At 37.5% G+C, this 13,457-nt stretch overlaps 2 protein-coding genes across 4 annotated transcripts; both read left to right on the top strand.

Annotated features, from left to right (window-relative positions):
• The first annotated feature begins 206 nt into the window (after window positions 1–206).
• Window positions 207–3,445, top strand: LOC108991400 (probable ubiquitin-conjugating enzyme E2 16). 3 transcript variants are annotated; one of them, XM_018965640.2, is made up of 6 exons: window positions 207–319; window positions 462–565; window positions 690–792; window positions 1,068–1,131; window positions 2,976–3,064; window positions 3,168–3,445. In XM_018965640.2, exons 1-6 carry the CDS (start codon window positions 290–292, stop codon window positions 3,261–3,263), a joined length of 486 nt encoding a protein of 161 aa, XP_018821185.1. In that variant the 5' UTR covers window positions 207–289; the 3' UTR covers window positions 3,264–3,445. The 3 variants fall into 3 exon arrangements, with proteins under 3 accessions (XP_018821185.1, XP_018821184.1, XP_018821186.1); XM_018965639.2 differs by having other exon boundaries at window positions 207–361; XM_018965641.2 differs by lacking the exons at window positions 2,976–3,064; window positions 3,168–3,445 and adding an exon at window positions 2,476–2,949 and having other exon boundaries at window positions 207–361.
• Window positions 3,446–4,487: 1,042 nt separating this feature from the next.
• Window positions 4,488–13,418, top strand: LOC108991366 (ribosomal RNA small subunit methyltransferase I). Its single transcript, XM_018965589.2, has 11 exons — window positions 4,488–4,723; window positions 4,798–4,865; window positions 4,949–5,045; window positions 5,141–5,269; window positions 5,844–5,952; window positions 6,046–6,190; window positions 6,847–6,889; window positions 11,899–12,072; window positions 12,586–12,706; window positions 12,855–12,925; window positions 13,087–13,418. Exons 1-9 carry the CDS (start codon window positions 4,493–4,495, stop codon window positions 12,691–12,693), a joined length of 1,104 nt encoding a protein of 367 aa, XP_018821134.1. The 5' UTR covers window positions 4,488–4,492; the 3' UTR covers window positions 12,694–12,706; window positions 12,855–12,925; window positions 13,087–13,418.
• Window positions 13,419–13,457: the final 39 nt, after the last annotated feature.

Genomic DNA, 13,457 nt, shown 5'->3' with positions numbered 1-13,457 from the left:
ATATACGATATTTTAAAAATACTTATAATTCTTAAAAAAAATTAAGAAAGACTATTAAAACATCATATGTTTAAAAAAGTTGTAAGATTGAAAAATGCGTAGTGGTTGCTACGTGGCCAAATCGCAAAGTTTGTGAATGTGGAGTTAGCGGATCCCACGTGCGAGTTCCAGCCTAGTATATACGCAAATTTGAAGAGGAGCAGATGAGTCTAGATCGTCCGATTAAACTCCACATTTCCACGCAGCAGAGACTGCAATTCCTCTTGTCTCTGACTCTGTTTTGGAAGCCATGACCAGTTCTGCTGCTCCTTCACGGAATGTCTGTCTCTTTCTTTTCTGCTTAAATATGTGCATGTATCATGTATGTTTTTGTACGTTTTTATGTTTATATATGCCCTAATTCGGCCAATCTTTTCGTAATTTCTCATTTACTTGTAAATTTTTATATCGCACGCACATAGGCTCTAAGCAAGATCGCCTGCAATCGGCTTCAGAAAGAGCTCGTGGAGTGGCAGGTTAATCCTCCCGCAGGATTTAAGCACAAAGTTACTGATAATCTGCAAAGGTAATAAATATATACTCAAGCCACGCTCCGATTCACCTTCTTCCTTCTTTGATTTTTTGAAGGTCGGGAAATTTGTTTTATCTTCTAACTACGGCTTTGGTTTACGCTTTATTTTCTGCCAAAGATGGGTGATCGAAGTCAACGGTGCTCCAGGGACTCTGTACGCAAATGAAACATACCAGCTTCAAGTTGATTTTCCCGAGCATTACCCTATGGAGGCACCACAGGTCAGTTATCCACCACAATTTTTACTTCTCTCTCTCTTTGATCTTTTTTTTTTTTGTCCCTAAGAATTCAGAAATTGGTACCGTGTAACTGTATTACGCTCAGCGGAGTGGATCCTTGTTTGTTAGAATTAAAATTTTAACCATCTTAGCTCACTTTCTTAGAAAGTAAATTCAAACTCGATGATATTTTTTACCTATAAAGAAAAAAAATCGATGATTGTTTTTCGAATTGTTCTCATGTTGGGCGTTGTAATATATTTATTTTGGTTTTCCAGGTGATTTTTCTCTCACCAGCTCCTCTGCACCCCCACATTTATAGCAACGGCCATATCTGCTTAGGTAGGTACCGTTGTAATTTTTTCTTTCTAATAGCCATCTTTACTAGCTGTTAAATGCCATTCTTACTAAGTCCTTTGCACAGCTATGATTTTTTCACCTTATTAAGGTGCCATGCTTTTGATGAGTGTTATAATGAAGTGTTTACCCAGAAATTTCAAGTATGGAATAATTCACAGTATAATTCAGTCTATCCAATTTGTGGTGCTTGCTAGTTGTCTCTGGTATAGTTTCTCTCCATTTTTTGAGTATTGGATTAGTTCGACATGCAATTATTTGCAGCCATACTACTGTATGGGTCATTTTATTTTTGTCATAGTTTGAGGAAATGCCATGTTATTTGGTATATCATGAAAAAAGAAAGCCATTTGCACCAAGCATATTGCACTTTCCCTTGCCCAGATGTTCGCCTTTGTATGTCAAGCAATGTTGACCTGCCGAAGCCTCAAGCCCCAAGGGCACCATCTTCTAGCCTCTAGTAGCCTAAGTTCTTTGCAAACATTCTACCATATGGGTTCATTTTATTTTTATGTCATAGTTTGAGGAAATTTCATTTTACTTCGTTTTTTTTTTTAATTTCAAGAAAATTTATGAGGAGGTATTTCTTTGGAAAATTGGGGATGCTTATCTGTCTACTTAGAATGTGAATCTATGCTGGTAGTTAAAGATATTCATTGGGTAGATGGACTTCTTTTCTAATATGATAGTGTGCTTGCACTATTAAGGTAGGAGGGACTAGGGAGTATGACGTTGGAGGAAACTACACTAGATATGCCCAGTGGAATATTTTTTCTTTCTTGCCATGAATTCTTTCACTCTGTTCTTTTTGTGCATATCAGAGTCGGTTCAACTCCCACTTTCACTCTTTTTGCACTTCGTCTGCTTCTAAGTGCTTACTTTTGTTCGTGCCAGCTTAGCAAAGACTCTGTAATATAATATAAAACTGCAAACCCTCTACCAATTATTAAAACTTATTTTCTGGATGCGCAAGTCTTCATCTGCATTAATGTGGTTAGATGTGTTCCCTTGTACTTCACCATTTTACACTATATGGTTTTATTTCTTCAACTGGCTCCATATTTGTGAGCTGCTGTTAACAAATTGTTATTGTTTGAGGCAAAGGCAAGATGTGAGGTCTCCACACCTTCATTTTCCCTAGGGCTTTAATGCTTCTCCAGCTGTGATGACTGATTTGAAGACCAAACTCAAGTGACCATTAAGTACTAGGTAGATTAATTTATTGTATACAGTATGGATTAAAAAATGAAAATTAGGACCACTGATAACGTGTGCAAATTTAAAATAAATAAATATATACATTACTAAACTCTATTAGTTATCGTTTAGTTTACAAGGCAAATGTGATGGACCCAACTCCTGGCAAAGTGTTGAGGTGAAATGTGGAACACTTATGCTCCTGAAAATGTGAGGAATTGGCCCTACGTACTAGTAGGAAATCCTCGAGGTGTTCTCTTTCCGGCCAAGATACTCCAGACCACATGCATATCCAACTTTGAGGTTGTGGCTGTTAGCTCTTGGAGTTTAACCTTCTACACTTGGATATATGACAGCACTTCAATCTTAATGTTTAGTCATCTGAACTCTCTTGCTAAGTTGTGAAAGCTTATTGGCTCGAGCCATATTTTACTTTCCAAAAATTTGTTATTAATGTGAAGATGTAATAATGATTGACGTGATAAAAGACCACAGTTACCTTAGTCCTTGGTTGACTTAAAAGAAAGGTTGTAGAAGTTACTTCGTTTAAATTTCCCATCTGTATTCTTCAAGCAAGTATATGTGGTCAATCAGGTTTCTAATTGACATCAGAATTATGTGTTATATTTCAGATATCCTGTATGATTCATGGTCTCCAGCCATGACTGTGAGTTCTATCTGTATCAGCATTCTATCGATGTTATCAAGTTCAACTCTCAAGGTTTGGTTCAATTGTTGAATTTTAAGCGAATCCCCCCACCCACGCACAAACCCTCCGCCCTTTTCACCTCTTTCCCACTATTCATTCATTTTTTAATGTGCAGCAACGCCCAGCAGATGATGATCGGTATGTGAAAAACTGTAGAAATGGTAGATCTCCCAAGGAGACGAGATGGTGGTTCCACGATGATAAAGTTTAATGGTATTAAACGAGTATCTAATACCTATGTATAAAAACTGGGTTTTAGTAATTGATCAGGGATTATGTAGGAGGGACTGGCATGAGCCATGTACCCCTGCAAGCTGTGGGAACCCCAACATTTTTCACAGTTGTGTATGATTTATTACATGAAAAATAATGGATTTGAACGGGTTGCATTCAGTGAGATGGTATGCTTGCTTCTGAGCATATTTTATGCAATGGTAACTATACGAGCATCCTCATTGGTTTGACCAAAGTTGAAGGATGGCTAAAATTTAAATAATCTGTGTCAAAAAGACCTCACATTGGATTGTGCATCTCTAAAATAATTTTGATTTTGGCTACAGTGCTTTATCAAATATAGTTAATTACAATTACTTTATCAAACATTAAAATATTAATTTCTCACTCTAAGCAAATAAATTAAATATTCTATTATTAACATTAAATAATACTTTTTTTAATATTAATTTAATTAGAATATAATTATTATTAACATTTAATTGGAAGAATTAAAAAAGGTGATAAAAATAAATTTAATTAATTAATTATTAAATTAATAATATTTTATTATTATATAGAAAGTAAATAGATGATCCAATGTGGAGATTGAATTTAAATAGAATAGACAAAAGTAAATTCATGTGATATTAACTAAAATTTGAATATACATTTAGCTAATCCAATGAAAATGCTAGTAGAAGGAAGCGTTAATTATCCATTCTTTTATTGATCAAATGATTCAGAAAATGCGCTTGAAATGAACTTACATTCCACTCAAACTAAGGAGCTTGATAAAAAATATCAAGAAAAAATAGGTATTGTAATATGAGAAATGTTTCGTTGGTATTTACCATTCTCATATCATACATCAATAAGTAACATTTTTTTGTTTTTCCTAAGCAAATTGAGGTAACATAATATGTGAAGTTTTTTTTTTTTTTGAAGAGATGATATGTGAAGTTTTATTTACAATAAAGAAGCATTATAATTTAATACACATCGTCAAACAATGTCCTAAATTATGCACCTGAGATGCTAGGACGTCTGGTACCATAGGAGTTTAAAAATAAATAGAAACGGTGCGTTTTTTAAGGCCATGGATTCAATTCTGGCCCAAACGAAAAGGTAAACGCTGGTCCAGGTCCTTGTTTTTGGCCCAAAACTCAACACTCGGCGCTTCTTTCACTACAAATCTACCATACAAAACAAACTGGAAGAAGCAAAATGTTAAGTCGTCGAGTTCCTTCGATGGCGGTTTCTTTCACTACTGCTCTATCTTCATTGCGATCTCGACCAGGGCTTTATCTCTTCCGTACTCAAACGGCGCCTACGTCTTTCAGACCACTCTCGCTTTTCAATAACAAAATCGGCGTCCTCGCCTTTTGTTCCAGCCCCCAATCTTTCCCACAAATCACCGATTCTTCCTCGTCGGTCCCCGAAGAATCATCCAAACGCGTAAGCCCACGCTTTCCTTTTTCATCTTCTTGTCCTTTTAAACAAATTTTTTCTTCTTCTTCTTCTTCCAGCAGGGCGTCCTTAAGCCTGGCTTATATCTAGTTGGAACACCGATTGGAAATCTTGAGGATATCACCTTACGGTACTTGCTTATATACACACAATCACAGAAACTGTTTGGCTATTTACTTGGCGGATTTTTATGTGCCTGTTTCGCGAATGCAGTGCTCTCCGGGTGTTAAGGTCGGCTGCTGTGATACTTTCCGAGGACACGAGGCATTCGGGGAAGTTGCTTCACCATTACAATATCAAAACCCCCCTTGTTAGTATCTTACAAGCTTTAATCTATGTGTGTATTTGTAGAGCTTGTCTTCTTTTCCGTTCTTTCTCATTGTGTTCTTTAGAATTTGATTTCAGCTGAGTTATCACAAATTCAATGAATCTCAAAGAGAACAGGCTGTGCTGAAGAGGCTGAAGCAGGGAGAAATCGTGGCTTTAATAAGCGATGCGGGGACACCTGGCATCAGCGATCCTGGTATGGAATTGGTGAGTTTGTTCGCCATTTTCTTTTTTGTGAGTCACTTTTGCTATTTTGTTCATGTGCTTTACTTCTGAATGATCAGTCTAAAGAAACCCCGTTAAGTATAACCGATGCCTCCATCACGCGCTTACTGTGGTAAAATGTATCATCAAACAGTTTTCGGTGGAAACAATCCATCAACTTTCAGCCTGAATTGAGCCAGATTGAATTTAGAATGTTGCTCAATCTATGGAAGTACTTTAGTGCCTAAATACGGTACACTAGTTGTTTAGGAATGAGATTTTTGTGTATGTGTTCTGCGTGTTTGTGTTTAGCTGTACTTTGTATTCAGTGGAAGCAGAGGAAAATGTGACTTGAACTTGATGGTATGGTCTGGAAAATTATGTACTTGATGATTACAAATATATGGTTGCTTCGTTTCAAAATTTGTTAGGTGCTTGGAAGTATCTGAGTAATATGCATATTTTACTGTTTCTGGAGGTTAAAACATACTCGGGTTTTGGTTGGAAGTTTGCAGTTCTGTTTCCACTTGCTTTATCTCGAAATTAAAATGAAAATATATCTGAAATCCTGGTGCAGGCTAAGTTATGTGTGGATGAAAATATTCCTGTTATTCCAATCCCTGGGCCTTCTGCTCTTGTAACTGCTCTTTCTGCCTCTGGTTTGGAAACTGATGAATTTACATTTGGTAATTTTCTTACTCATTACTGGGGGCTGTCATGCTTGTTGGTTCCAAATATTAGTAGGATTTATAAACCTTATAACATATATACTGCTGCAGTTGGGTTTCTTCCTAAACATGCTGGATTGAGAAGAGAGAGGCTGAAAGTTTCTGCAAATGAGATGACAACTCAAATATTTTATGTACCTCCACACAAGCTCCAGCAGTTTCTTGAAGAAACTTCTTTACATTTTGGTGGCACTAGGTAAATTCTTATTTACCTAAACAAAATTTTTGTTTATCTCATATTGACTTAGAGTCAAAATCTCTTCATCCATTATAGTAGTCTCCATGAAGAAAAAAATATTAACCACTACGGAGTGAAAAATTCAGTGGCACTTGTTAAATTCTTTCTATTTTGTTGAGGTTGCTAAACTTTTCTTTTAACTTGTTTATTTGGCAATATGTGCTCATTTCTCTCCCTCTCGGCTTTCTGTTATTGGTAATATCTTGTTTGATCAGAATCAATAACCTTCATTTCCTGGATGTGGATGGATTATTTATTGAAACTACAGCCTCTTGCTTTTGGTCAATTTCTTGCCCTTATCAATGTAAGCAGTAAAGTTTTGGTTTGTTGATGCAATTAGAAGATGATACTGGGGACCTCTCCTGCTACAATAAGTAATTTTCATCATGGAGTAGAGAAAAGTGGGGAGAAATACATGCTCGATGTAGATTTAATACCTGTTTATATAAGCTTTCAATCCATTGAAGTTTTGACAATGATTGAGTTCATACGATATAGATCAGAAAATGAATTTGCTTTAGCTAATAGCTGATTGGCTAGGCATACATACTTTTGGTTAAGTATATAAGCAATTCCTGAAATCGGCTTTGAAAGTTTATGGCAATGTATTGCAGACAATGTGTCATAGCCCGGGAGATGACAAAAATGCATGAAGAGGTAGGCTTTACATTGTCTGTCACTATTTACCTCCTGTTTATGTTGCTGCTTTGGGTATGTGAGAATTTTTATTGTAATTCTATCTGGAGAGCAACTTTCTTAATTAAGGTGTAACATTTCTGTACTCAATTCGTGTTGAATATAATCATATATTGTGGTTTTTGAGATATCTTTCCTTATTCGAATACTTTCTTTTTGCCTAGCATCTATTCGAATCAACTGCTACTAATGAAGGCTTTTTGACAATATGAATATAAAATATTTTTTGAAAAGAAAAAACAACTACCATTAATGAAGTCTCGGTTGCTTTTTTTGGGGAAGGGGGGGGAGGTTCCTCATGCCATCAAAATGATGAAAACAACACCCCCAAAGAATATTGGGTGGGAACCAAACTCTTGGTATGCCAAAGAAGGAGGTTCCTGTGTACATAGGCTATGCCTATCTTCATTCATATTAATGAAAATTACATTTTACTGATCAAAAAAAAAAAAAAGAAGGAAGTGAAAGTTGTTCTGGTACTCTTGGTATGCAGAAAAGGGACAGCACTTTTGTAGTGTCAGACACAATGAGCTCATTTCTAGGTCCAAGAAACCTATGAAATATTGAACTTAAATTCTTGTATAGATGGGTATATGTCCGCCCAGTATACTTGGGCTCTTGCCTATTCTTATGACCAATAAAATTTGTTTACCGATAAAAAAAAATCGTATATGGATAGAAAGAAACTCCCAAAAAGACTAACTAAGTATGGTTTATAAGCCTTAAAACACAAGATAGAAGAGGCAAACCTAAAATGTAAACATTTGCGAGATTCCGAGCTAATTGCCAAGTCTCATATGAAATTGTGTGCTTGCTTGGTCTTGGCATGCTTATTGGATGCACCTTTATTATCATTAGGCTTTCTTGGGCAATGAATGGGCATGCCATCTCTCATGATTCTTTAATATCGAGATGCTCTTTTCCAGTTTTTTACACTAGATTGTTAATTGTGCTTTAAAATGAAAACATACCTCTAAATGCTTCCACTTACTTGTTGGTCTACATTATACATAGGAAACATGTAGGTAGATTGAATGATACACCCAGGTGAAAACAAAAGAAGCATTCCATTACTTAGCTGAAAAAGACAAATAAAATAGTAGTCACTCTACGACGCTGGGTGATTAGAAATTTGGTTTGTGGTGGCTTGGGTATTTCATGACCTGTATCTTCAATTGTTGGGTCCCTTAAATGGGTTGCCAGATTTTCAAGTAGATGAATATAAAAGGCATGGGAAAGGGATGGGGAGGAACTTCAGTACTAAAGATGTACAAAGGAAAGGCTAATAGATGAGTGTAATTGTAAAAGGGAATAGAGGAGGGCGGCCAGCAATGGTAGAGTTCTCGGAGTGCATCTCTGACTTGAACTAGGTTGATTTACCACTAGCTAGGGGTACAACCACATGGGCTAATAATTAGACATGATCTCGGTTGGATCGTTTCTTAATATCTCTAGAATGGAAAAGTCACTTCCTGGATGTTTGGCAAAAGCGCTTGCCTCGTCTTAGTTCGGATCATTGGCCTATCATGCTTGATCGTGGTGGCCTTCACAGAGGATGACGGTATTTTAAATTTGAAAACATGCGGTTGAAATCTGAAGGTTTTGTAGAAAGAGTAAGGCAGTGGGGGTCCACGTACTAGTTCGAGGGTACCCCTAGTTTCGTCCTTGCGGCAAAATTGAAAGCGCTAAAACTAGACTTGAAGTTGTGGAACACGCAATCTTTCGGAGACATAGGGGAGAACAAAAAATGTAAGCTGAAGGAGATCCAGGAAATTGAGAGAATCCAAGAGGGTAGGCCTCTTACTCAGGAAGAAATAGATTGGAAGGTGTCATTGGGGGCGGAGCTTGAGAGGATCATATTATTAGAAGAGACATCTTGGCGGCAAAAATCAAGGAGGGAATGAGATAGAAGCACAATCTTTTTTCATTATTGCAAATTCTCACAGGAGAAATAATAATATAGAGATGCTAAAGATTGATGGGATAGAATGTAGAGAAGAGCAGGTAATCCATGATCATATGGTTGGTTTCTATGAGCAACTACTATCTGAGCCGATTGGATGGCGGCCTTCCCTTGATGGCTTGACATTTGATACCATTGGACCGAGTGATGTCTCTCGGATGGAGAGGGTATTTGAGAAGGAGGAGGTTTTTGAAGTAGTAAGGAAGATGGGCAAAGACAAGGCTCCAGGGCCCGACAGTTTCTCTACATGTTTCTTCCAAAAATGTTGGGATGTCGTCAAGGAAGATCTTATGAAGGTGTTTCAGGAGCTGTTCGTGTTTGGAGAATTTGAGAGAAACTTAAATACCTCTTTCATCGCGTTGATCCCAAAGAAGGTAGGGGCTAATGACGTGAAGGACTTTCGTCCCATTAGCCTTGTGAATATCATATCCAAAGTACTTGCAAATCGATTGAGCGAAGTAGTATGGAAGATCATCTCCAAACCCCAAAATGCCTTTGTTAAAGGTAGGCAAATACTTGACGCGTTCCTCATTGCTGATGAATGTTTGGACAGTAGGTTGAAAGCTGGTATAGCAGGGATCATTTACAAGCTTGACATGGAGAAAGCGTATGATCAAGTTAACTGGGACTTCCTTCTCTACCTTCTTGGGAGGTGCGGTTTTGGAGAGAGATGACAGTCTTGGATTCATTGGTGCATCTCAACGGCGAGATTTTCAGTATTGATAAATGGTAGCCCAGCTGACTTCTTCCATAGTTCGCGAGACCTAAGACAAGGTGATCTGTTGTTGCCTCTGTTGTTTGTTTTTGTGATGGAAGGTTTAAGCAGGATGACATCAGCTTTGGTGAATAGCGGCTTTGTGGATGGCTTTTTGATTGGGACCCTGGATAGGGGTATCATTAATATATCTCACTTGTTGTTTGCAGATGATACACATGTTTTTATAAGCCAGATCTTAAGCAAATTCAAGCGTTGAAGGCCTTGCTGCTTTGCTTCGAAGCAATCTCCTGTTTAAAAGTGAATTTAAATAAATCAGAGATGGTTTCAATTGGAAATTTTCCTAATATCCGGCAGCTGGCTGGCACTTTGAGGTGTAAGATAGCCTCATTTCCTTTGATGTACTTGGGACTTTCGTTAGGGGTGGCTGTGGGGGCGTCCTCTTTATGGCAGACGGTGCTTGAGAAGATAGAGAACATATTAGCGAGATAGAAGAGAATGTACTTATCGAAAGGCGACAAGATCACTTTGATCAAGAGTACACTCTCTAACCTGCCAACTTATTTTTTTGTCACTCTTTCCTATACCTGCAAGTGTGGCAAACCGAATTGAGAAACTCCAACGTGACTTCTTGTGGGGTGGCATGGGGGAGGAGTTCAAATTCCATCTAGTGAAGTGGGAAACGGTCTATCATCCTATCTTCCATGGTGGTTTGAGTATTAGAAATTTGAAGATCTTTAATCAGGCGTTACTTAGAAAATGGTTGTGGAGATATAATAAGAAACCAAAAGCCTTGTGGAAGGTGGTGATTGAGGATAAAAATATGGAGGAAGTCAGGATGGAGTACTAATGAAGTTAGAGAAGCATATGGAGTGGGGTTGTGGAAACATATCAGAAGAGGATGAGGGGTTTTTACTCGACTCCAATTGTGGAAGGGCTCCAAGATTAAATTCTGGAAAGATATTTGGTGTGGGGACATTTCCCTACAAGTTGCCTTTCCTTCGCTTTTCCAAATTGCTAATGATAAAGATGTTGCAGTGGCGGATGTCATGGGGTTATCAGGTGGATAGATACATTGGGACATTAGTTTTAGTAAAGCAGCACAAGATTGGGAGATGAACAACTTTGTTGATTTTTACAGCATCTTGTACTCTGTTAAACCGAGTAATCAACAAGAAGATAGGTTGTGGTGGTCACCCGCTGGGAAAGGGGTTTTTTCGGTTTGCTCTTTTTATAAGGTTCTCACCCAAGAGCCTAACTCTCATTTTCCTTGGAAACCGATCTTGATGCGTTCCTCACAATGGAGAATTTGAGAAAAATGAGGGTCATCATAGTGGATTGGTGTTGCATGTGTAGGGGAGGGGGAGAGTCGATGGACCATCTGCTATTAGATTGTGATACAGCAAGGGCTTTGTAGACTAAGGTGATTGGTCGAGTAGAGTTGGCTTGGGTTATGTCGGAGACTGTAGTGGCAGTGTTGGTCAGCTGGACAACTATAGGAGGCTTGCAGCAGGTGAAAGCGGTTTGGAAGATGATCCTTATATGCATCATGTGGTGCTTGTGGCATGAGCATAATGCGAGGACGTTTGAAGACAGAGAGAGATCATTAGAGGAACTTAAAGCTTTATTTTACAGTACTCTATGTACTTGAGCAATTGCTGTTGATTTTAATGGCATGGACCTACATGATTTTCTTATTTCTTTGACGCCTTATTAATTAGGGCACTCAATGTTCTTTTATTTGTATTTGGATAAGCCTATTCTTTGATCGATAAAGTTATTTTACCTATAAAAAAAAAAAAAAAGAGGGAATTATAAAAGTGTAGAAGATAAGATTTGGTGAACTGTTCCAATAATGTATTGTTGACAATGTCATTTCATTTCATTTTCAATGCCTAGGAAACCTGATTTTAGTTTGGTTGCTGGTGTAAAATTTCTTTATTGTTCTTGATCATTGTACAACTGTAAAGTAGAAGGCATTGTTTTGTAAAAATGCCAGGGAATCATGCTAGGTTCTCGTTTGGGAAAAAATATACAGCATACTCGTAGGCATGTATGTAACATTACTTTATTATTTCATTGTTGGAACTTGGATTACTATGATTATACAGAGGTATCATTTGCAAATTAAATTATACGGAGGTTTCATTTGCTAATTTAAGAGTTCAATGCTGACATAATTTGGAATGTACATTTTTATTAGATTTACTATTTATTCATTTGATGGGATGTTCTTCGTGGTTGTCCTGTTGATTATTTTTTTTACTAATAGAGATAATGATGCCTCATCAGTTTTGGCGGGGTACATTGGCAGAAGCAAAGGAAATGTTTTCATGCCACCGGCCAAAGGGAGAAATCACACTATTAATTGAAGGGAAGACAAAATCTATGGTGGAAACTCCATCAGAGTGTCAGCTTGAAGATGAATTGAGAGATTTGATCTCCAGTGGGCACAGTCTTTCTACAGTAATGACTTCCTCCCACTGTCTACCAAATTTAAGTTTTTCTGATACATGGTTATACATTATGGATGAAGCTGAAATCAGGGAATTTATGATAGTAAGGCTAATTTAGCAACTCTAAATGTAGTTCATGTGCACTTTATATTAACTAAAAATATCATCAGAAACACTTCTCTCAGAAACAAACGGGCACATGAATATACTTGTGTGGTACCATTCTCATTAGCAACTTAGCAAGCACTTCGATCCTACAGAATAATTAGAAATGTCTACACAAGGACACACATTAAGATGTTTCCGCCAAATCAATGGACAATATCCCAATTAATGGCAATCGTGTTGTAAACCGACATGCTGGAAGTATCTGACTTGTGATGTAAAAACTGCATTAAGTGAAATTTCGTGAAGATGCATATTTTGTGTTTTCATTTGGAATAGTCTTCTCTGCTTTTCCTTTATGATGGACCCTCGGGGACAAGATGAATTATTGGACATGACAATTTTACTATGCATTTAGGCTGTCAAGTTGGTGGCAGGCGGAACGTCAGTCAGTAGGAAGGCAATATATTCACTTGCATTGAGAAAATTCGGGAAGCAACTTGGAGCAGAGGATGATTCAAACTAATGCAAACCACCCAGTGAGTAACACCTCATTTACTGCCAGACTAAAGAGCAAAGTCCTCATTGTCTTTGTTGATTCTTTCATCCACAGTGATGTTATGCTGTCCAGTTTTGCTAGAAATTGCTAACTTCCATCATGATGTGCATCAACGTTTGCTTGAACAGTGAAATCGGCGTTTAGCTAATTTTCATGGGCTTGCATTTGGAAGGGTGCTAATGGTGGAGCAGAAGCAAAGGTACACGTACATATGCTACTCTAAAACCTTTTTCTAGTTATAAATATGGTCCCTAAGCTTCGAATCTCACGTGCAGCATTATCCGAACGTGAGGAAAACATTATAAAAATAAATAAATTTTGAAGAATAATATAGATATGGAACTTTCTATCCTTTTGCAGTGGCGAGCCGTTCAAGTAAATATCTCTTTCGTTCGTGCGAGTTTCATGGCTAGAAATCTGGAAACAGGTAATACTCAGTATGCCAGCAAAGCTGAGACATCTTGAAGAGGATATACTCTACTCCCCTCTGGAACATGCTTCTCGTTCCATTACTGTGAGGCCCAAACAGACAAAAATTAAAAAGGAATGGTCCATGACTGGTGAATGGCTGTATTACCATGCGGCGCAGTCCGATTGTAACATACGATGCATGCAGAGTTGGCTTATATATTAAAAAAAGAAATATGGACCAGTAATGGTTGTATTTGTGAAAAAATGTCTTTTTTTGTTTATTTTGCATCCTTTTTTGTTCTTTCTTTTGATGGAAACTG

The sequence above is a fragment of the Juglans regia genome, chromosome 11 (assembly GCF_001411555.2).
Source record: "Juglans regia cultivar Chandler chromosome 11, Walnut 2.0, whole genome shotgun sequence".
NCBI lineage: Eukaryota > Viridiplantae > Streptophyta > Magnoliopsida > Fagales > Juglandaceae > Juglans > Juglans regia.
Note: the sequence above shows the minus strand (reverse complement) of the source record. Positions and strands in the feature narration are given on the sequence as shown.

Excerpts from the sequence above, each read along its gene's own strand:
- LOC108991400 (XM_018965639.2), top strand. The coding sequence starts at position 290 with ATGACCAGTTCTGCTGCTCCTTCACGGAATGTCTGTCTCTTTCTTTTC. Across the intron at positions 362-461 it reads TAAATATGTGCATGTATCAT|GCTCTAAGCAAGATCGCCTG; the intron begins GTATGTTTTTGT and ends GCACGCACATAG. Across the intron at positions 793-1,067 it reads ACCCTATGGAGGCACCACAG|GTGATTTTTCTCTCACCAGC; the intron begins GTCAGTTATCCA and ends TTGGTTTTCCAG.
- LOC108991366 (XM_018965589.2), top strand. The coding sequence starts at position 4,493 with ATGTTAAGTCGTCGAGTTCCTTCGATGGCGGTTTCTTTCACTACTGCT. Across the intron at positions 5,270-5,843 it reads GCGATCCTGGTATGGAATTG|GCTAAGTTATGTGTGGATGA; the intron begins GTGAGTTTGTTC and ends ATCCTGGTGCAG. Across the intron at positions 12,073-12,585 it reads GTGGGCACAGTCTTTCTACA|GCTGTCAAGTTGGTGGCAGG; the intron begins GTAATGACTTCC and ends CTATGCATTTAG.